We start from the raw sequence: 24,484 nt of genomic DNA, 5'->3' as shown, positions 1-24,484 counted from the left end.
GAAATCACAGTCATTCAACAGACAGAAAAAAGTATTTAACAATATTGAACAGTCAGTCATGATAAAACTCAACAAAGCTGATACAGAAGGAACTTACTTCAGTAAAGGCCATTTAACATTATACTCGGATTTCCCTGGGCTTCCCTGGTGGCACAGACAGTAAAGAGACCTGGGTTTGATTCCCTGGGTTGGGAAGATTCCCTGGAGAAGGGAACAGGCAAACCCACTCCAGTATTCCTGCCTAGAGAATTCCATGGGCAGAAGCCTGGAGGGATACAGTCCATGGGATCACCATGTCAGACACAACAACTTTCACTTTTCTTTCACTTTTGGACTTCCCTGGTGGCACAGTGGATAAGAAGCTGCCTACTAATGCAGGGGATATGGGTTCGATTCCTGGTTCAGAAGATTTTCACATGCCACGGAGCAACTAGTTATATATATTTTTTTTTTCTTAACTAGTTATATTTAATCAGCCCCCTGTGAATGGCCAGTTGTTTCCAGTTTTTATTAAACCAATCAGTATTCATGTTTACACTTTAACACTATAACAACCAGCTTTATTAATTAGAGGATACTCAGTAATTTGTTTCATTAAATTGAGAACACACATTTGTACCAAGAATCAAATACAATCTTAAAAGATCAACTTCCAGTGGTACTGTATGGTTTTTTTTTATTGGCTGTGACGAGATAAAATATTTTAATATTTATTTTACCTGTGATATATAAAATGTGTTCCCTTTATTCTGGTTTCTTAGGCCAACTTGGGGGTGAAAAGTCCAAACTGAAATATCACTGCCAAGCAAGTTCACCAAACCCAGCTACAGGTGATGGAGAGGGTTTTGACTGCCGTGCATTCGTCTGATGACTTCTACCATGAAGTCTCTGATGAGGTACCAAGGCAAGAAAGTTAAATCTTTCTCCCATCTTCATAGGATTCATTAACATATTATACCCCTGAAGTAACTGCTGCCTCAATGATGGCTCATCTGTTTTATCTAAAAGAATCTGAAAAGAAAAAATGTCAGTAAAAATAACCAGAAGAAACAATTCCTAGGTATATGTAGTAATACAATGACTATTAGCTATTCAATAAAACAGTGCTTAAAAATGTGATTTTGAGCCTCTACCCCAGAATCATGGCCTGTTTATTGAAGACATAGGTTGCTGTGACCCAAACCTATAGATTTGTATGTTTAACAAACATTCCCAGGTGGTATGATCTACGCTGAAGTGTTAAGATGTCTTTAAGGCAGTTCTAAAATTCATACTCATACAGGCAGTTAAGTTTTCTTAACAAACATTAACACTATTTGGATGTCTTACGTCTACCTCATACAGAGATGCGTGAGACTTACCAATCTGCTCTCCCCTCAAGTGGTCTGGCTACACTGAACCCTACACTGCTGAAAAGGCCACACCACCATGGATCGGACTACAAGAGCACCGAGACCACGTGGACTCGCTATTTACAATATGTGTTGGAACTCTGAAATTAAGCTGGTTAGTAATAGTGAAATAAACCATTACCTTCAGCCGGACATCAATGCCCATGTTTCTTAAAAAAGTTTGCTGTTCTATTGGACCCAGGGAAGCTACTTTCCCCTGGGACATTCTACGCAAGTAACTGAAGTCCACGTCAGCTGTTAGGTCTGCTGTTCCCGGGGCAGTTAGGACATCATGAAGCCGGTGGCCACGAAACCCCTTGAACGTAATTTTTAAATGATGAGTTTTTGTACTTTTATGGTTATCATTATCAAGATTAAAGAAATGCTATCATGTAGTCCACTTTACATAACAACTGTTAAAAAGGAATATATGGCCTACATCAGGGGTTTACAAACTCTTACAACATAGCACCCTTTCTTCAAATGAGATACTATGCGGAAAACCCACTATGAAGTACTATGTTGTAGTGCCTGAACATGCTGCCTTTGACATCTGTTGAAAATTCTCATTAATGTCCATGGTGATGAAGAGAGAATTCTCCAGATGAACTCAGGTTAACAGAACCTAGACAGTGTTTTACAAAGTGTATCCATCGGCATATGCATTGTAGTCTCCTGAGAACACGTTACTGGACTCTCCCCAGACATAGCAAGTCAGAATCCTGGAGGTAAATCTAGACAAACAGTGTTTTAAAAGAAACTCTCCAGGTTTTTCTTTAAAAAAAATAAAAATAATAATAAAGTTAAACTTTTTTTTTTACTGAAGGGAGGAGAAATTTTTAAGAACTTTTAAGAAAATCTTCCCACTTGAATTATTCAGATGTTTACTAGAATCTATGGAAACCTAGGTTCTTCAACTTAAGGAATAATGTAGACAATCTAGACCCTGTTCAAAGGAAAGGTGGACAGTAAAATACTGGATTAAGGGCAATTATAACAACATATATTAATTATAAAATAATGTAATGCAGCAAAGACAGACACTGTGGAAACCAAAATGAGATACATTATCTTCAGTGAACTTCAACCCTAACATATGACAACTAAGTAAACTATACCAGTTAAATTCTGATAAATCATGTGACTGAATTATACATACTCTGAAGGTGTCTGTCTTAGTCCCGTCATGACCATAATCCGCGATCAGGGCAGCACCTCCAGTTAGCGAAATGCGTTGAGAAAGTTCCTGAATAACAACCCCAGCCTCAGGACACACTTCCACATGATCCCTTGTTTCATCATCCTAGTAAGGGAATAGCTGAATCAAAATACATCATTCAAAAAACTTGTTTCCTTAGGGTTTTCCTACAATGAGTATTTCTCAGTTATAATAAAAACAAATTCCTTGTCAATATGAATATGTTGTCTACACTCAACTTTTCACATGACACCCTTTGTATTATATAGAACTCCTTGGTTCTCTGAGGCCATCCACTCAGTTTATAAACACGTTTTGTTTTGATGCCTTTTATAAAGCCATAAGCCCTCCCAACCCTCCAGATGGCTAAGTACATTATCATTTTACTTATGGTGATTTCACTTCTATATCATAATTCATATAAATATATTCCACTGGGCTGAAACCATGGGAAAGGGATTTTTGTCTGCCTGGAACACTGTCTGGCACGTAAGAGACACTAAAAACTTGTGCTGGAAGAACAAATTAAATAAATTCAATATAACAAAACAGAGCCTATTAAGTATATCTGCCTTCTTTGGGGGCAAAAGGTACCCCACTGATATACCCTAAATCTAGTTAATACCGGCTTATAAACCAGTGTCAACGTAACTGAAGCCCTTATTTCCCAAGATGTTCAACTATTAAGGGTCTTCGAGAAGTACATATTAGCTTAGAAAGTATATGAACAGTAAATAATAATACTTGCCAACTGGATTAGTATATATTAAATTTCACTAATTCCTGTTATTGAATAAAATTTTTTCTTCATTATGCAAATATACATTAACTTTTGCTACCTCTTAACACCTATTAGAAAAGACCCTGAGGTGGCAGAGGATGAGACGGTTGGATGGCATCACCAACTCAATGGACATAAATCTGAGCAAACTCTGGGAGATGGTGAAGGACAGGGAAGCCTGGCGTGCTGCAGTTCATGGGGTCGCAAATAGCCAGACATGACTTAGTGACTGAAAAACAGACACCTATTTTAAGTGAGATACTGACTTGCCTTGAAGTCTCTGCCTATAATAGCACAGGAGAAGGCAATGGCACCCCACTCCAGTACTCTTGCCTGGCAAATCCCATGGACAGAGGAGCATGGAAGGCTGCAGTCCATGGGGTCGCTAAGAGTCCGACACGACTGAGCAACTTCACTTTAACTTTTCACTTTCATGCATTGGAGAAGGAAATGGCAACCCACTCCAGTGTTCTTGCCTGGAGAATCCCAGGGATGGGGGAGCCTGGTGGGCTGCTGTCTCCAGGGTCGCACAGAGTCGGACACGACTGAAGCGACTTAGCAGCAGCAGCAGCAAGAGGTATAGAGTCAGGCAGACTCAGCCTGTGAGTCTCAGCTCATCCACTGCTTACTAGAGACAAGTTACTTCACCTTTCACAGTCTAGTTCCTCAGTACATATTCTAGGCTTACTGTGAGGATTAAATGAAATAATAAACCACTAAGCCCCCAGTGTGTGTTAGTCACTCAGTTGTGTCAGACTCTTTGCGACCTCATGGACTGTAGCCCACCAGGCTCCTCCGTCCCTGGAATTCTCCAGGCAAGAATACTGGAGTGGGTTGCCATTCCGTTCTCCAGGGGATCTTTCCCACCTAGGGATCAAATCCAGGTCTCCAGCATTGCAGGCAGACTGTTTACCAACTGAGACACCAGAGAATCCCAGCTTACTTGGCTTTACCATCTAAGCCCCCAGTGCTGTTTGATAAATTCCATGGTGTGACTACATAAACCACGGGGCCAGTTTCAAGCATAAGCCGACAGGCCTCAGTGTTCCATGCTGACATTCTTTACATCCTACACTGCTTGCTCTTCAGGACAACAGATTTCCATTCCCATTTGCTCCATCCAAATGACAGGGAAAAGTTATCACTGCCTCTCTCCTAAGTGTACACTGTTCAAGTGAAGAACTAAAAACAATCAACTCTCAGAGGGTTAGCTTCTGGAAGCTTTATGAATTTGATTCACACTCAGGTAAAATTAGGTAGCCAGAATATGAAAAAATAGAAATGTTCACAAGCACTTAGGCTATTTTAAACTTATGTTTTGCAAAGAAAATTTAATTCACAGGTTTATGTTTAAAAGCTTATAAAATCAATAACTTCTGAGGCAGAAATCCTTACTTATGGTCTAGAAAGTAGAAATCCTTTTTTCTCAGCTCAAAAAAGAGGAGGTGGGTGGGATAAAACAGGCAATCAAAGGCCCAAACATGCCTGGGAAGTAAAGGATTTTTGAATCATTAAACCCAAACCTAAGATCTGTAGCCTCTTGAGATTATTCCTTGAGGACAACAGAGTGCAGCAGTACATCCACCATTTGGCAGACTAAAATCAGACTAGAATCATGTGCCATACTGTTGAAGCATGCCTTTTTTCTTTCACCCAAATTTAAATTTGAGACAAAAATGCATGCTCCAACAGTAGCCCAAAGAGAGTGATAATAAAACTGACCTAAGGATAGTTTTCTTTGGAAGGACTGATGCTAAAGCTGAAACTCCAGTACTTTGGCCACCTCATGCGAAGAGTTGACTCATTGGAAAAGACTCTGATGCTGGGAGGGATTGGGGGCAGGAGGAGAAGGGGACGACCGAGGATGAGATGGCTGGATGGCATCACTGACTCAATGCACATGAGTTTGGGTGAACTCTGGGAGTTGGTGATGGGCAGGGAGGCCTGGCGTGCTGCGATTCACGGGGTCGCAAAGAGTCGGAGACGACTGAGCGACTGAACCGAACTGAACTGAACTGGAGGATAGTTTTGAGAATTGAATGAGAAAATAGAGTAACACAAACAAAGTATTTAATAAATACTGTTATTGTTACCTTACTATATATACACTGTACAACACTGTTTTCACAGACACATAACTTCCTGTCAAGTAGACAATGTTGTCATCATTTGATAGAGAACTGCAGGAGACAGATCCGGAACTTGCTGGGTAAGCACTTAAATTCTTATTACATGAAGCTCACACAGCCAAGGAATGACTTGAACCCATTCTGACAGATCCTATGCATTTCCACTATCAATAGAAAGCTCTTCTCGTGTTACAAGGAACTCTAAAATAGGAACTCAGAGAAAATAACACCGAAGATTGGGCTGGCAATAAACTTAACGAAAACAAAAACTTATTCGTACTTGTATGAACGTTTCTGCTGGGGTGGCACATGGCGCCAAAACAAATCTCAGTTTATCAGAAACCTGTGGATCAATATCAACAAGTACTTCTCGCCATCCGTGTGGTGTTTTCTAAACACAAATAACAAAAAAACAAATTTCTGCAAGTCTGTTCTCAAAACCACCTTTATCAAAATAGCAAATCTTCTCTTATCATATATAAGCTAGATAAATAACATTTACAGAACATTTTACCACTTGAAATTATTTAAAGGCATTACTTCACTTCCTTTGAATAATATGAGTAGACTGACAGATGCAAACTATTAATGTTTTTATATAAGAAATGGGAGAGAGTAAGCAACATGGTAAGCGCCCCCAAAACAGAACACAGACTTAGGACTAATCAGAAGCTTTGCCAACAAATCACTACATAATAACATATACTCTTAGCCCTAGAAGTTACCAGTACACACGCACTGCTACCGAATCTTAAATCTCTTCACAGAAAGAATGAAGAAAAATTTTAATTTTTAGAATTTAAAAATATTTCCTAAAAAAATTATCCTTCATTGTACTACAGTCACTTACCATCTTATATTCCCATATATCTTTATCCCAGAAGAATTAAGAATTCTTAATAATTATCCTAAGAGAACTAAGAATCCTTAATATTTCACTTTTGCTTTTCAATTATTTATATTCATCAAATTTCCGATTATAGCTAGCTTCAAATAGTAACAATTAAACATCATAAATGTTTATTCTTACAACAAAAGGCCCTTTGCTATTCGATTATAAATGTGACTTCTTTCCCATTAGTACCTGAAACTTATGCACAGGAAGAACATCAAAAAATTCATGTGCGAGATAAAAGCTGTACTCTGTTTAAAAACAGAAGAGAAAAATTAACACTTCAGCATTTTCAAGGCAATAAATTGGTTCTTTCGGACATTAGCAAAAAGAAAAGGCAGAGTTCTTCATATTGGAAGTTGTGATGCTTGCGTAATTACCACTTTCACAGAGTTTACCACCTCTTCACAAGAAACCTACTGTGCAGAACTGATACAGGAGCAACTATTACTATTCTCATTTTCCACACAGAGAGTCCCAGTTATCAGTGTAATCTTTAATGCACCACTAGGAATGAAATGAATCAGAACTCAAATCTGTTAGCTAGAAGAGAATTTGAATTTCCTAAAATCAAATGAGATGGTGAAGGCCAGGAATGGCTGTGGCACCTTGGCCAGGGTCAGACTACCACGTTAGGTTTGACCTGGGGCTCGTCAATGTAATATTCTTGAGGAATACAGGGATTTCTCCACCACCCTTTACAAGTAAGGATAATCCAAAGACTACAATATTAAACTCATCTACGGGACTTCCTGGTGGTCCAGTGGCTAAGATTCCATGCTCCCAATGCAGGGTGCCTGGGTCAGTCCCTGGTTAGGGAACTAGATCCCATATGCTATAACTATTAATAACAGATTCCACATGCCGCAACGAAGATGGAAGTTCCCACGAGCCGCAACTAAGGCCCAGTATGGCCAAATAAAGAAATAATTTTTAACAACAAAAGTAAACTCATCTCCTAACACTGCTTCCTTCAGCCCCACTGCCTTGGGCTGCTTCATCATCAGTACTATCTTAGGGGTAAGGAAAAACTGAAATGTACAACAGAGATCCCTATTTTGGTTTTGTCTGGTTTTGCAACACTGCCTGAAATTCACTGCTCCTCAATGTTAGGAGATTTTATTTTCTAACACAGTGCTCTTCTCCAGAAAAAAAAAAGTTTGTTAATCTCTATAAGTAAGAGAATTGGCAGCAGTAACTCAATCTACTAAACTGCAAAACAAGGTTGTGCTCACATATCACTGTGAGGGGGTGTGTGATCAAAATTCTTTCATTAATCAATGTAAAATAATTACCTTTTGGAACATCCTGCAGATCTCGGTACCAGGAAACCGGAATTCCAGATTTAGTGACACCTTTCATATATACTGGGGATTCAGCATTTCGCTCTAATGGGACCTTCTCTTCAGTCAACGTTAATGCTTGAATCTCACTTAATTTCTGGCTCACCTCTACCAGATGTAGTGAAATGTCACAGTTTTTCAGCAAAGACCCAAGTTGACTAAATACCTAAATATAAAAAGAAGAAATTGGCAAAATACAGAGTGTTGAGTAGATTTTAGGTTTTCTAGCCATTTATTTCAATAATTTGTCAGTATCACAGTAGAAGTAATAACTGGTTTCAGAGAAATTTCTTCTTCACACAGGTCACTCTCCAGCAGTCTATAAGAACCAAAACCTATTGGAGTTATTAAACATAGTCTATATAAGAAATGAACAGTCTACAATACCATTTGCTTTCCTACTGATAAAAATTAGAATTATGACTAACAAATGAAAATAAAAGCTTTAGCATCCAATAAAAACAATGATTCAGATTAGGGAGTCTAAAAAAAGACCAAGGAAATAAAATTTATATGGCCTTGATTTTAACTTTGAAAAAATGGAGATTTATTACTTGTAAGACCTGAAAATTGCATATCACACCTAGTGCCACATAGCGTGTTCATGGACAGAGAGTTAGGCTTGATTTTAAAAAGCTGCCCTGTCTACAAAACAATCTTACCCGAGATGATAAGACTGTATCCACAAGAAATCAGATTTGAACAGCACTAATGACTTCACAGTTTAACTTCGAGATTCTTTCCATTTCAATTTTTCCTCAGCTACACATACTTTTTATTTTTAGCCATTGTAAACATAAGGAGGAAAAAACCAAATATACTGATGTTTTATCAATATATATTAATGCAAAATATTCAATGCTAATTACATAAGTACATCAATTTTTTTCACTTGAATTTAATATTCACTGGTGACTTTTTCAAATTCAGTTTTGAGATGAAACTACACATGGAAAACTTCTTCCTAAGAGAAAAATGTGAGAGTTGGACTATAAAGAAAGCTGAGCACTGAAGGATTGACGCTTTTGAACTGTGGTGTTGGAGAGGACTCTTGAGAGACCCTTGGACTGCAAGGAGATCCAACCAGTCCCTCCTAAAGGATATCAGTCCTGGGTGTTCATTGAAGGGACTGATGTTGAAGCTGTAACTCCAGTACTTTGGCCACCTCATGCAAAGAGTTGACTCATTGGAAAAGACTCTGATGCTGGGAGGGACTGGGGGCAGGAAAAGAAGGGGAAGACAGAGGATGAGATGACTGGATGACATCACCAACTCAATGGACATGAGTTTGGGTGAACTCCGGGAGTTAGTGATGGACAGGGAGGCCTGGCGTGCTGCAATTCATGGGGTTGCAAAGTCGGACACAACTGAGCGACTGAACTGAAGTGAAGAGAAAAATCCTTCAGAAATTTGATCAAAAATAAAACATTTATAATTATGCCTTTGGAGAAGGCGATGGCACCCCACTCCAGTACTCTTGCCTGGAAAATCCCATGGACGGAGGGGCCTGGTGGGCTGCAGTCCATGGGGTCACTAAGAGTCGGACACGACTGAGCGACTTCACTCTCACTTTTCACTTTCACGCTTTGGAGAAGGAAATGGCAACCCACTCCAGTGTTCTTGCCTGGAGAATCCCAGGGACGGGGGAGCCTGGTGGGCTGCCGTCTATGGGGTCACACAGAGTCGGACACGACTGAACCAACTTAGCAGCAGCAGCAGCAGTTATGCCTTTGGCTATTTTCTTTATATTCTTTGGCTGTTTCAGAGTTCTTAGAACTTGAAATAGGGAAGCACTCTCAAGACATTTTTAAGACCTATGGGTATAGTTTGGTGCATATGGTTTGGAGCACAGAGTTTAAGATACGGCAAATGGTTGTGAACATCTTGTATTGGTAACAGGGTAGATATTGAAGATGCGTAGGCAGGGGAATTGATATAGCCAAATATTTTCTTTCCAAAAAACAAACATAACAGTTGGATTATAGGGAGGCAAGGATTAAGTATTTGGTATTAACACATACACACTACCATATATATAAAACAGATGAACAACAAGGAACTATATTTAGTATCTTATAATAACCTATAATTGAAAATAATCTGAAAATAATTATATATAATCACTTTGCTATAACCTGAAACACTGTAAATCAACTATACTTCAATTAAAAAAAATTAAAGAAAAAACCTGTGGGCTTAATTTTTAAGGTACTTGAGACAAAATATTGTTTGAGAATTTTACTATTTTATATTCAAATGTCTTTGTCAATTTAAAAAGATACAAAATTGAGCCCTGAAAACGTAGGTCAGTAGGTCTTTTCCCCACCGAGCCATACAATATAATGATTCTTCTTCATCAGACAATTGTAAGTTTTAAAAAAAACTTCAACTCCTAATTTCAAGCAGAAATTACATAACATCAGGAAATTTTAATGTCTTGAAATTGAATGGGGTTTTGGTGTTTGTTTTTTTTTTTTTCTTTTTTACACGAATTGTCAGGTACATGCAAAATAAACTCACAATTTTTTTTGGGTCACACAATATAAGTAACTTTGATGTTAACAGATAATATCCAGTAGCTAGTCACAGGAGTTACAATAAACTATACTTAGAAGCAGTATATGAGAGTCCCCTTGCTCCTCATCCTCACCAAGTCCTTCTAATTTTGAGTAGAATGGTTTCTCACTGTGATGTTAACTTCTATTTCTCTGACTACCAATGAGTCTGAGCATCTTTTTGTATTTGTTGATCATATGGATATACTCTTCTATGACAGGTCTGTTTACATCTTTGGCTTGACTTTTCTGTTGAGTTCTCTGTCACTTTCTTATGGATTTAAAGGAGTTGTTTTATGTATTCTAACTGTCAGTTCTTTGTTAGTTGTATGTGTTGCAAATAACTCCTCCGACTTTGAGCTTTGTCTTGTCACTTTATGATATCTTTGAAGAACAAAAAGGTCCTAGTTTTTTTAAAGAACAAAAAAGTTCTTAATTTTAACGTAATGGAAATTATTAATCTTTTTCTTTGTGGCTTCTACATTTTTAAAACTCCCTACTCAAAAGATGAATACATTCTTCCAAAATGTCTTCTAAATGTCTTTTACTTTTTAAATCACATTCTCCCCAAACCCCCACTTTTTAAGATTACAAACAGATACTAATAAGTAATGATTCATTATATTCCCTTGACATTATATTTTAGCTGAGAAATATGAGAGAAGGAAGTAAGGCTGAAAGCCAAGGAAATCAACAAAGTTTTCAAACTCAGTTAAAAGTAACAAGATTCTGGACTTCGTTGGTGGTCCAATGGTTAAGAATTCACCTGCCAATGAAGGGGACACAGGTTCGACCCCTAGTCCAGGAATATTCCACACGATGTGGGGCAACGTAGCCCCTGAGCCACAACTACTCAGCCTGTACTCTAGAGCCTGCGCCCCGCAACATACTGAAGCCCATGTGCCCTCGAGCTTGTGCTCTGTAACAAGAGAAGTCACGCAATGAGAAGGCCTCACGCCACAGCTAGAGAGCAGCCCCCATTTGCCGTAACTAGAGAAAGCCCGTGCAGCAGTGAATGCTCAGCACATTAAAAAAAAATAAAACCAAATTTTAAAAACAGATAATAAGATTCAGGTACATGAGACTTTATTGCTTACCCTCAAAATATCTTCCAAGAGGGTTCCCTTGCCTGGGCCTAGTTCCACCAGTTGGAAAGCTGCATTTTTTCCAGCGGCTATCCATTCACTGATGAACCATATCCCTAGGAGCTGTGACAAGGAAAGAACTACATTTGAGCATTATGAAGCATAAAAGGATACCAGGATGTAAAACTATGTAAACAAACTTTATACCAGAAAGCAAAATGTCTGCAAACAACTATACATGTTATTCAATAAGTTCATGTATGTATACACACATAGGAACTTCGCAGTACAACACATACCACTTATGATGCTTAGTCTCAGAAGAAAACACCTAGTTAAAAGGCAGCCTCCATTATAAAAGGTCTCAGGACACATACTGAAAGGTACTAGTATTTGAAAGCGAACAGATATATGAAATATGATTAGGCCACTTCTTCATATTCATGTAATTTCAATAATTACATCGCTTTAAGTGATAGTTAATATTTATTAATGCCTAGATTCTTCTTCCTTTTGTGTACTATTTCCTATTTCTAAATTGATCAAATATTATATAAGGAAATAAATGAACTAGAATTCCTGAAAAGAATTCAAAGTTTCCTAAAGGGAGACTTTTACTATAAAAACAGCTAAATAAGAAATAGGGGCTTTAGCGCACATCTTGATTGCACTAATTCCTCAGTGTTTTTTTTAATCTTTTCTCTCTTCCTTCTTGGGTACTCCCAACTTTCTTTTACACCTCACCTGTTGTCTCTCTCCATCCTTCCATTCTCATTTTTCATCTGGTTCTCCTCTTTTCCAATGCCTCACCTTCTGTCTCTTTTCTTTCTCTTTCCTTTTGTTCTTCATATTGCTACATTTCCTTTTCTACATGAAGTATAGACCTTTTAAATGTCCTCTACACACCTCTATTATTCTCTATTCCTTCAGTATATAAACCACTAAAAAATTAAAACTTCACGAATCACAAAAAACAAAACTTATAAAACACTACTGTAGAATAATACTACTTGATTTTCTCTCAAATGTTTGTAATAATTAGTTTCTTCTATAGTTTACATTGAATATTACCTCCCCAAACATCTGACTTATTTCAGGTGAAGTAATGAAATCTCCTTCTTCTCCTAGCATGTCATGCTTCATATAATAGCCCTACATAAGAAGAAAAAAATGGAAAAAACATTAATTTTCAAATAAGCTGTTTAAAACACCCCTCCAAAATCTTTTATAATGTATACAATTAGAAAAACAAGTATTTCATGAGAAAGTTCTCTCTTCTAAATAAGCAAAATAAATAGTGTCTTTACCTAGATTTTACAAAGTAAGTCATTTTGCAGAACTGGTAGAAAAACATAACTAAGGAACTTCCACAACCCCTATTCCTACCACAACTATTTGCTTTCAGTCCCTATCAATCTGGGTTTTGTCTTTTTCACCCTCAGAATTAGTTAAAACAATCCACAGTGATCTTGTGCAATTATTTGCTTCCTCATTTATGGTTCATTTTCTCATCAGAACATAACTGCAGGGCTCCACTGTCCACTGCAGTATCCTCAGAGGCTGAAACAGTGTGTGGCATAGTTGGCGCCTCAACAAATGGATAAATGAAGAGCAGATCTCAACTCTAACCCAGGTAAATGTGTTTTAAAGTTTCTCCTTACCTGAAATTTTGGTACACCGTAGCACTGTATACAGGCATTAAAGGATCCCTTCTTTTACTAAACCTCTGGACCCTGAGTCATTCCACTACATCCAAAAGCAAAAGGAAAATGAACCCTGGGATTCCACAGATCTCATAATTCAAGCCAACAAAAAGTGAAACACTGTAAAATAAGAGAACCACAGGCTTTCACCAACTGGCTTTGTACAGCAGAAAGGAAATCAAAGTCAGAAAGCTGTAACAATGCCTAATGCTATAACATAAAGGTCCAGACCTCCCATTCTCAATGGAATATGCTTCCAATGCTTGCTGATGCCTTTGCAACACAGCTTTCCAAGCACCAAATTCATATTTCCTGTTGCCTACTGGACATGCCACCTGAGTCCCACAAACACTTCACATTCATCCACTGAACTCAACTCTGTCCTACCTCTTCCTACTCCTGTATTCTCTTCTTCCTGAAAAATAACTGCAACAACAACCACAAACCCAAGTAGGGAAGTCATCCTTCCTCCGTCCCATAAATCCAATTGCTTACATTGTCTCCTTAACATCTTTGGAACGTGTCCTCTCTTTAATGCCACTGCCGCTGACTTGACCCAGCCCTGATCAACTGACAGATTTACTTATCTGTCCCAAGGTCTTCAATACTTTGGTCAGCTGATGCAAAGAACTGACTCATTGGAAAAGACCCTAATGCTGGCAAAGACTGAAGACAGGAGGACAAGGGGACGACAGAGGATGAGATGGTTGGATGGCATCACCAACTCGATGGACATGAGTTTGAGCAAGCTCCAGGAGTTGATGATGGACAGGGAGGCCTGGCGTGGGGCAGTCCATGAGATCGCAAAGAGTCGGACACGACTGAGCGACTGAACTGAACTAAAGGTCTCCAAGCCTGACTCTTGTCCTGGAAGGCTCCCGCCAGGGCTGAGGGCCCTCGGGCTCCTCTGCGCACATCCTCCTGGTTCACACATGACAGCGCTGCTCGAGTGGGCCTGGTGGCCTGGTACCCCGACTCATACCTTGGCTGGGTTCGTCAAGACCTCCTTCATGTACTCGGCCACAGTGATAGGACCAGTAGACTTGATTTTGTATATAAGATGCCTCAGCATAGGGGTCACGGAATTGTTTTCGGCAGGCTCATTCCCAGAGCTGAAGTACTTTCCTCTCCAAAGGCAAGGAAAGACTGCAAAAAAAAAAAAAAACATTATACGGAACTCATTAGAAATCTTAGTGTTGACACAGCAGCCTGAGTGATTTCAAGGCGGCTTCGTCAACCTTTCACTTAGCCAAAGCCAAGAAAGCGGTCTCGGGCCGCCATCGGCCCAAGACCACACAGCCATTCCATGTCTAAGTCTGCAGCCCAGAGCGCCCCAGAGCCCTCTCAACTGAGGAAGGCGCCTCGGGCGGTTTCCAAGGCAACAAGGGTTTGAGCACCGCAATCTCTTACCTCCGCGCAGAGCGCACAGCCGCCTAGCGCCGGCTGCCGCCAAGAAATTCATGCCTAACTTCGCGGGCAGTAAAGCTCCGCCCGGAAATGAGAATTGCGCCTGTTTCCTGTGAGGGCCACGCCCCCTACAGGAAGTACGTCACTCGGCCTAGCGGAAGAAAGCTAGAGGTCTTGCGCGCGTGCTTCGCTTGCTATGGCGGCAGCCGAGAAACCTTTGGAGTTCCATGCTAAGCGGCCCTGGGGCCCGGAGAAAGGGCTAGAAGATTCGGACGAAGACGAAGAGGATAATAACGATGAAACCGAGGATGCATTCTCCCTTCAGGAAGTGTTGCGGCTCGGAGGCACCAAGGTAATGGCCTCGGGCTCCCAAAGAAAGGAGACAGGCGCGTGGAGGGGTCGCGACTGGAATTGTTCCGCGAGTGGCGGGTCAAGTGGCCCAGCAGTCCCTGAGCTGCGGAGCGGGAGGGCGTCGCAGGCTCAGACTCCAGCTTCGAAATGTGCTCTGTGCGTTTCCTGCACTTCTTTCCCGTAATATTGCAAAGAAAAATGTCGTTTAGCATTGAACTTTTTTTTGCCGTGTCTTTTCTTAAAATGTAGGTGATCTTTTGTTTTTATTGACGTAGTAGTATATAAATGGCACTCCATCAGATCGGAGAGGACTGTTGTTCCGACCTCTTGACATCCGTGTTTGGGATCCCACTGGTGTTAGAATTTTAACTTAAGTACACACACGTGCTCACTTTACGCTCAAGAATCTTTCTGCGCTCTTGGAATTTACATATTAATGAAACAGTAACCGAACTTTGGAATACACAGTACATCAAACGCTGAGTATGACGAAAGCTAAAACGAGGAAGGATAATGAGTGGGAAAGGGCGTTACAGTTTTAACTTAGGTGACTGGGGAATCCGCCACTGAGGTGTTTGAGCAGAAAACTGGAGGGAAGAAAGGAGTGAGCCCTTTGGTTTTGTTGTCCCAGGAACAGTAGAATAGTGCAGCTGAGGTCAAGTGAGGTGAGAGAAGAGCGGTAAGAAATGAGGGCAGAGACATAAGAGGGTGGAATTATGCTCCCATTTTATGGGAAACCGTTAGAAGATTTGGAGTAAGTATGTGACAGTTTGGCTTTGTATTAATTGTTTTGAGGGTAGACTTTTCTGGGCAGTGTGGGAGGGGGCAGAGTGGGGTCAGCGATTAGAGGCAGGAGAAATGCAGTTTTCCTGGGCAGACTGACAGTTTGGTCTGCACTTGGGTTACATTTTACAGGAGGAAGTGCATAATGAAAGGTCTTCTTTCTCACTTTAATCTCCAGCCATGCAGTTTCTTCTTCAGGAAGCAATCATTTAGTGTCTTTCAAACAAATACACACACCCCTGCATGTGTAATTTTTTACACAAAAGGTATAGTATATCTATTCCATTTTAGATCTTTTTCCTACTGTTTCAGAGATGCTTCCATATCAGTATAAAGTTCTGTCATTGGTTTTATGTCAGCATAAATCATTATCTTAATTTACCTAACCAGCCATTTATTGCGAATATTTGTCAGTCTTTTCCTATTTTAAATAATGCTTCGGTAAATAGCCTTGAATATGTATATCTTTCCCCCCATTAGTAAGTGGATGTGTATGCACCTAAGCTTATAGAAATGGAACTGCTGAGTCAATATGTCAGGTATTTTGATTGAAGTTGGCAAATTGCTTTCCATAAAGAAGTTCCATAGACCATATGGGAAAGTGCTTTTTTTCCTTCACCCTCTCCCCAGCACCACCTGTCTTAGTATCATCTATGCTTGTCTGACTTGTTTAAAAATGGATATATCATTGTGATTTTAATTTGGACTTCTTTAAATGTGAGTGAGGTTAGGCATCTTTTCATTTTTTTTAAGGAACCTCTTCTTTGTTTATATACTTGCACATCTTTCTGTTGGATTGTCACTTCCTTAACTGATGCATAGGAACTTTTATGTTAAATATTAAGCCAGATTACTTTGATATGAGTTGCCAGTTACTGTTTTTTTCCAACTTATCTTCTGATTTTTGTATATGTTTTGTGTGTATGAGAGAATGGTAAATTTATCTATTCTTTCCATATGGGACCTGAGTTTTATGTCATATTTAGAATTTTTCCCTACTTTTTTTTTTTTTTTTAATGTTGTGTTTTCTCCTGTTTTACTCTATGGTTTTGTTTTTCACATTTAATTTTTTTTTTTTTGGCTGTGCCACTTGACCTGCAGGGTCTTAGTTCCCTGACCAGGGTTTGAACCTTAGCCCAAGGCAGTGAAAGTGCAGAGTCCTAACCATTGGACTGCCAGAGAATTCCCTTTGCACTTAAATCTTTGCTTTATCAAGTACTTTGGGTGTGGAAGGGAGCCCAGGCAATACTAAGATAACTCAATTTCATGGATAATTGATTTCAGCAATATAAATATCATTAACTTTTGAAGTTTTAATTAAACTTAGATTTGTAATTTATTTTTAACTTTTCATATGTTTCTATGCAGCAAGATTATCTTATGTTGGCTGCTTTGGATGAGAATGAGGAAGTTGTGGATGGAGGCAAAAAAGGAGCAATTGATGATCTTCAGCAAGGTGAACTGGAAACATTTATTCAGAATCTTAGTCTGGCCAAGTACACAAAAGCTTTCTTAATTAAAGAAGATCAACCAGCTAAAAAAGAAGATGCCAGCAAGAAGGAAGCAAGAGTATCTAAAGTAGATAGTAAAAAGCAAAAAGCAGCAGAAAGTGAAAGTAAGGTGAAAAATAAGAAGAGGCCAGAACAGCATTCTGATGAGAACAACAGTGCCATAACAAAAGCAAAGAAAGATAAGCAACAGGACGTCTTTGAATTTTTTGAGAGACAGACATTGTTACTTAAGTCTGGCGGCAAATGGTATGATCTGGAGTATAGCAATGAATATTGTTTGGAACCCCAGCCTCGGGATGTTGTGTCTAAGTACAAAGCCTTGGCTCAGAAGCTGTATGAACATGAAATCAATTTATTCAAAAATAAGACGAATAACCAAAAGGGAGCCTCTTCTGCCTGGATGAAGGCAATTGTATCATCAGGGACTCTAGGTGACAGAATGGCAGCCATGATTCTTCTAATTCAGGATGATGCTATTCATACGCTCCAGTTTGTGGAAACTCTCGTGAACCTTGTTAAAAAGAAGGGCAGCAAACAGCAGTGCCTCATGGCTTTGGATACTTTCAAAGAGTTACTCATTACAGACCTTTTGCCAGATAATCGAAAGCTGCGGGTTTTCAGCCAGCATCCTTTCAACAAACTAGAGCAGTTGTCCAGTGGCAACAGGGACTCCAGAGACAGAAGACTCATATTATGGTATTTTGAACACCAGCTGAAACACTTAGTGGCTGAATTTGTGCAAGTCTTAGAAACTTTAAGTCATGATTCATTAGTAGCCACCAAAACTCGAGCCCTCATGGTGGCTCACGAGCTTCTTTGTAACAAACCTGAGGAAGAAAAAGCCTTTCTTGTGCAGGTGGTAAATAAACTGGGAGATCCTCAGAACAGAATAGCCACCAAAGCCTCCCATCTCTTGGAGACACTGCTTTGTAAACATCCCAACATGAAAGGAGTTGTGTGTGGTGAAGTAGAGAGACTGCTGTTCCGCTCAAATATCAGCTCCAAAGCCCAGTATTATGCAATTTGCTTTTTAAATCAAATGGTCCTCTCTCATGAAGAAAGTGAACTAGCTAACAAATTAATAACTCTTTATTTTTGTTTTTTTCGGACTTGCGTCAAGAAAAAAGATATTCAGTCAAAAATGCTCAGTGCCCTTTTAACAGGAGTGAATAGGGCATACCCCTATGCCCAGACTGGCGATGACAAAGTGAGGGAGCAGGTTGATACGCTTTTCAGAGTGCTGCATGTTGTGAATTTTAATACCAGTGTGCAGGCTTTAATGTTACTCTTCCAAGTTATGAATTCTCAGCAGACAATATCAGATCGATATTATGCAGCATTATATCGGTAAGTACTTAGCATTGTAATATGTGAATGAGAAATAATGTGGTATACTGCAGTGCCTGTCTGGGGGGCGGTAGAAAGAAAGTAGGGTTTTTGGCACCCCTCAGTAACTTACTCTTCACCAGCTTTTGAGTCACTTAATCTTTAGTTCCCTGTTGGGCATCTATATTAATATGCTTTGAATATATCATTTATTTATTTTTTTGTTTTGAGAAGTCCCCATCCTTGATCCTGTATTTCTTTCCTCCTGTCCTTCACACTGCCATTTAGTTGTTCATTCAACAAGAATTTTTTGAGTGTCAGCTATGTGCTGGGTACTATTCAAGAACTCAGGATATAGCACAGTAAATAAATTTCCCACCTCTAAAACACTTTCATTCATGTTGGGGAAGACAAATAAATGGTAAACAAAGTTTTTACATAGGAAGGTTGAGGAGGAGCATTGAGGTTTTGGAATATTTTTTTAAATATTAGTATTAAGATTTTGGTACTAGAATTACTGAATTTGCAACTGTCCTGCAATGCACCCATTCAGGGCAGATACTTTGAAGTTTGTATACTTGGCAACTATTGAAGTACAGCAAACTATGTATTTCTAATTCATTTTTCTAATTTTACATACATACAGCTTACAATAATATAGTGGTTAATATCTTAGATCTAAGCCTAGATCTGAGTCCTATAGTTTATCCAAAGGACAAATTCCTTTAATTTTCAGTAAAGCCCTATTGGTAAACATGATTGATCCCATTGTACTGTGCTTTTATTTGTCTGTAAAATGAAAAGGAAAGCACCTATCTCATAGTGTTTTTATGAAACTTCCCCACAGCTACACAGCTAAACAGTGATAGAACTGAGGTTTTAATAAGATTAATGAGTTAATATACTTTTTAATTAATTTATTTTTTAATTGAAGGCTAATTGCTTTACAGGATACTGTTGGTTTCTGCCAAATGTCAACATGAATCCGCCATAGTGAGTTCATGTATTTGTAAACCCAAGTAATTGTCAGTGTATGCTGTGCTTTTAACACAGCCCAGCACATGGTTCAGTGCTCTGTAAGTGCTGGCTGCTATCATTATTACCCATTTACAATTCTTCAATTTAATCCTTTTACGAGCTCTCAAGTCTGAGGTGCAGTAATTTGTGTAAGGTCACACAGACAGCATGAGGTCAACTTAGGTGGCAAATCCAGGCTTAGTGACTTGGAGTTCATGGTTCATGGTACTGATTGGGCTGATAGATTTTTTAAAAAACTCAAAATTCTTTCCACAATTCTTAAGAGACTAAGTACTCTAGCCCTAATTCCCTGGTGGTCCAGTGGTTTCGTCTTAGCACTTTCACTGCTGTGGCCCAAGTTCAACCTCTGGTTGGAGAATTAGGATCCTGTAAGCCATGAGGCACAGCCAAAAATGAAAAAATTTTTTTAAAATTTAAGTAATCCTTAATTTTTTAGTTTGGAAGGACTTCCAAGGCTGAAAGTGTAGAAGTTTCAGGGCTAGGTTCTTTAGCAACTTTTGAGGGTCATAAGAATTTCTAGTTTTTGGAAAGTTTGAAATCTATTGGAAGACATTTTTCTAATATCAATTTAACATCTCAATGTTGAACATGGGTCTAAAGTCTGAGGAATGCATTCAACACACGGGTCTAACATGTCTGAGGAGTGCATTCTTACACTCTTCAAATTATTGCTTGCCAAGAGATCTCACAGATGGATTACTTCAAAGGCCTTTTAAGGTTTTTTAAAGTATTTATTTTCTCTTGATTTTATTAAAAATACTTTAAATAAAAATTTCCTGCTGTTAATTGAGGGATAAAAGAAATGAAATAATTTGGTTTACAAAAACATAATTTATCAAAACCTTCAGTAACATACTCTCTGTCAAATAGTGGAAACACATCTGTGTAAATTCTCGAATGTTTCTATTGATGTGTAATGGAACGTATTAAAAATGAGTGGCAGAATGGATGGAAGTGTTGAAAAATTTAAATGAGAAAAAAGTGGAATATCAAAGTTTATTTGGGGAATTCTCAGGCAGTCCAGTGATAGGACTCTGAACTTCCACTCAGGGGGCCCCAGGTTCCATTCCCGGTCAGGGAAGTACCCACATGCCATGTGGTACAGCCAAAATAAAAAATTATTTGAATAACATTGACTATCTCAGAATATCACCAATAGGGACTAGAATTGTGGAGCTGACAAAATGGGGAAAACTAGATAGGTGAAGAATACGAAAATATGCTTCACAAGGTCAAATGTTTTCTTTTGTAGTGTTAGTAAAAAAATAAAAGTGATGATTCTGCTTTTGGAGTGGATATCTGGAGGATTGTGTTTATTCTGGGTTTTCTAATATCTGGTGGTCCAGACCAACTGGAGCATCTCTAGGATTCAGTAAAAAGAGAATTTAAAAGTTACATGAGATAATAGTTCAGCAGCCTGCCAAAGAGAGATTTGGGGGCGGGGAGGGGGGCGTGCCTGGGAAGGACAAATAATAGCTATAGTAAAGGGTCAAGTATTTGAAAGGCTGTAGAAGTATACTTAGGTATACTTTGTTGTGTAACCAATTTATTGACCCATAAAATTGTATGTTTAAAGCACTGAGTGAAGATTTGATACATGTATACATTGCGATGTTTACCATCTTCAAGTTCATTAACACCTCCATTACTTCATGTAGTTACATAGTTACTCCTTGGAGGGGTTAGAGTGCTAAAGATCTATTCTAGGCAAATTTCAAGTCTACAGTAAGGTATCATTAAATATTCACCATGAAGCTGGACGTTTACACCCTTTGACCAACATCTCCCTATTCCCTACTCCCCACCCACTACCGCTGGCAGCTACCAGTCTTTTCTCTGTTTTCTATGAATTTGATATTTTGTTTTTTTAAGATTCTATTTATCCATGAAATCAGAGTAGTTGCCTTTCTGATTTACTTCATTAGGCATAATGCTCTCCAGGTTTATACATGTCACAAGTGGGACTTCCTTCTTTCTCATGGCTGAATAATAATCCATTGTGTGTATATAACACATCTTCATCATCCATTCATCTGCTAACACACACACAGGTTGTTTCCATACTTCAGCTGTTGTGAATAATACAGTGAATGTGGGAGTGCAGATATCCCTTGACAGACGATTTCATTTCCTTTGGTATATGCCCAGAAATGGAGTTGCTGGGTTATATGGTAATTCTATTTTTAATTTGATGAGGATCTGCTTTATGGCTTTCCATAATGGTTGTGCCAATTTATATTCCTACCACCAGTGTATATGGATTCCATTTTTTCCATGTCCTTTTCAATGTTATCTCTTGCCTTTTTTATAATAGCCATCCTAACAGTGTGAGTTGGTATCTCAATGTGGTTTTGATTACCCTGATGGTTAGTGGTGGTGAGCACCTGTTTCATGTACCTTTCGGCCATTTGTATTTCTTCTTTGGAAAAATGGCTATTCAGATCCTTTGCCCATTTTTTAGTTGGATTTTTTGGGAGATTTTTGCTGTTAAATTATATGAGGTCCCTTACATGTTTTTTTATATTAACCCTTTATCAGAGATTGGATCGTCGTGGTAGCTCAGATGGTAATGAATCGGCCTGCAATGCAGAGCCCTGGGTATGATCCCTGAGTCTCGAAGATCCTTTGGAGAAGGGAATGGCAATCCACTCCAGTATTCTTGCCTGGAGAATCCCATAGACAGAGGAGCCTGGCAGACTATAGTCCATGGGGTTGCAAAGAGTTGGGCACGACTGAGCAACTGAATTGAACTGAACTGAGCAACTAACACTACTGCTTTATCAGTTACATGGTTTGCAAATATTTCCTCCCGTTCCATAGGTTGCCTTTTCACTTTGTTGATGGTTTCGTTTGTTGTGAAGAAGTGTTTGATGTGGTCCCACTGGTTTATTTTTGCTCTTGTTACTTGTGTTGCATCAGAAGGCGATAGTAAAATTAATAGTTAGAAATTAAACATTAGATTTCAGCTGTGGATAAAGAAGGTGTTTGTTTTCTGGCAAAAATGAGTTGTCTAACATTGGATTGTATTCCTAGTGAGACACTGAGCAATCTGCGGTTACAAGGTATATTGAACATCCACTTACCATATCATGAACCATTTGTTCATTCAGCATTCTAGTGCTTATTAAGTGCAAGGCACTAGGGTTACAGCAGTGAATAACAGGCACAGTCCCTGTTTCATTGGACTCTGAGGGGTAAAAAGAAAGGGAACAAAACATGTTAAACTATAAAGAACATAAACATGGGACCAAGAATAATGAAGGAGTCTATAAATGTGCAGACAGTTGGAGAAGAGCATTCTGGGCAGAGAGAATAGTGTGTATAGCAAGGAGTTATACAGTTAGTACATTCAAAGGGAGTCATGCAGTTCAGTTTTCCACTACGCACGTATGGTCTTCACCCGAACCGTGTGGAGGCAGCCTCGGTCACCCAGCTGGTCGGTAGTGATGCAAGGATAAGAACCCTGGTCTAGTCCACTGCTTTCAAAGGGCAGTTTTCATTGTTTGGTTTTGGATTAGCCTTCCATGAACAGATCTGTATCTATATGAAAGTTATACTGTTAGGGAGGTGCCCTGTTGGTCTAGAGAATGGAAAACCATTTGGAAAAGAGAAAAGAAACCCAAAAAAAGTTTCCTCCTCCTGTGGATTTTTTTCCCTCTGGTACTATCATCATTCTTCCTGTTCTGGTTATTCACTTCCACCTTACTTCTTAGGACAGAAATGATCTCTTGTTCTAGAATAAGTGGGAAGGCTATCCCTAAGATGATATTTATTAGTTGCTGGGTTTGGGGATGTTTTATAAATAAACATGTGCTCTTGTTTCTGTTTTGCAGGAAGATGCTGGATCCGGGGTTGATGTTGTGTTCTAAGCAAGCCATGTTTCTTAACCTTGTCTACAAGTCTCTGAAAGCTGACATCGTGTTGCGGAGGGTGAAGGCTTTTGTGAAGAGGTTACTTCAAGTCACTTGTGAACAGATGCCACCATTTATATGTGGAGCTTTGTATCTTGTATCTGAGATCCTCAAAGCAAAACCAGGTTTAAGAAGTCAACTGGATGATCATCCGGTATACTTTACAACTGCTTTTTAAATCCAGTGGGTTCTGAACTATATTTGGTATTTTTCTTTGCTTTGATGACAGTAACATACTCAGTTCCTTGGAGCATGTGAGTCCTGGAATCAGACTGACCTGGATTTTAGTCCCTGGTGTGAAGTCAGCTCGGTGGGCATATTGCTTGACCCTTTACTGGTAATAAACTACCATAAAATGGGATTCTGTGATGCTGTGAAAGACGGATGGCAGGAGGAGAAGGGGGCAACAGAGGATAAGATGGTTAGATTGCCTCACTGACTCAATGGACATGAGTTTGACCAAGCTCTGGGAGATAATGAAGGACAGGGAAGCTTGGCTTGCTGCAGTCAGTGGGGTTGCAGAGAGTTGGACAGGACTTAGCCACTGAACAACAGCAGCATGGAAGGTTTAGAACTAGCAGATCTCTTAAACCTGTCTCCTCAGTTGTGAAATGGACATAATATCACCTGCCTTATAAGTTGTTTAATTATAACAAGTCAAAAATTTATTTGAGGGCTGAATGCTTTCAAAGTCTCATGGATTCTTGATTCAAAGCTTTATTCCATTTAGCAATAAGAATATGGTCTCCTCTCATCTAAACTTCATTTTTGGAGCTTTCATGTTTCATCAGAATTGCAATAAGTGAGTCTTCTTCAAAACCGCCTCACATAATTGAATATGGACTTCCAGTTGATTAAACCAGATTCATTAAACCGTTTTTTTAGGAGTCTGATGAGGAAGAAAATTTTATTGACATAGCAGATGATGAAGAAGCAGAAAAATTCACTGATGTAGATAAAGAAACAGAAACAGATACCGTGAAAAAAGTTGAGATGGAAGAAACTGAGTCTGAAAGTCATGTGGGAACCAAAAAGGTAGAGTCTGCTTCTTGGGTGCACTTTGATAACTTAAAAGGTGAG

General features: G+C 39.1%; 2 protein-coding genes across 4 annotated transcripts in view; one reads left to right on the top strand and one right to left on the bottom strand.

Annotated features, from left to right (window-relative positions):
• On the bottom strand, nt 488–14,592 carry NDUFAF7 (NADH:ubiquinone oxidoreductase complex assembly factor 7). 2 transcript variants are annotated; one of them, XM_005686495.2, is made up of 10 exons: nt 14,488–14,592; nt 14,060–14,223; nt 12,446–12,526; nt 11,387–11,497; nt 7,687–7,900; nt 6,584–6,642; nt 5,780–5,890; nt 2,551–2,694; nt 1,534–1,707; nt 488–1,011 (listed from the first exon to the last, which is right to left on the bottom strand). In XM_005686495.2, the coding sequence occupies exons 1-10, from the start codon at nt 14,537–14,539 to the stop codon at nt 796–798; spliced, it is 1,326 nt and encodes a 441-aa protein (XP_005686552.2). In that variant the 5' UTR covers nt 14,540–14,592; the 3' UTR covers nt 488–795. The 2 variants fall into 2 exon arrangements, with proteins under 2 accessions (XP_005686552.2, XP_005686553.1); XM_005686496.2 differs by lacking the exon at nt 14,488–14,592 and adding an exon at nt 13,036–13,197 and having other exon boundaries at nt 532–1,011; nt 14,060–14,173.
• CEBPZ (CCAAT/enhancer binding protein zeta) overlaps nt 14,627–24,484 on the top strand; it is a 23,412-nt gene continuing 13,554 nt past the window's right edge. The window contains exons 1-4 of one of the 2 annotated variants that reach the window (XM_005686491.3): nt 14,627–14,836; nt 16,987–18,476; nt 23,327–23,558; nt 24,290–24,479. In XM_005686491.3, coding sequence (XP_005686548.2) covers nt 14,681–14,836; nt 16,987–18,476; nt 23,327–23,558; nt 24,290–24,479 — 2,068 coding nt within the window. In that variant the 5' untranslated portion in view covers nt 14,627–14,680. The remainder of the gene's footprint in view (nt 14,837–16,986; nt 18,477–23,326; nt 23,559–24,289; nt 24,480–24,484) is intronic. The other variant, XM_005686492.3, reaches the window with a different exon arrangement.

Source organism: Capra hircus, chromosome 11 (genome assembly GCF_001704415.2).
Source record: "Capra hircus breed San Clemente chromosome 11, ASM170441v1, whole genome shotgun sequence".
Lineage (NCBI taxonomy): Eukaryota > Metazoa > Chordata > Mammalia > Artiodactyla > Bovidae > Capra > Capra hircus.
This window is presented reverse-complemented; position numbering and strand designations above follow the sequence as displayed.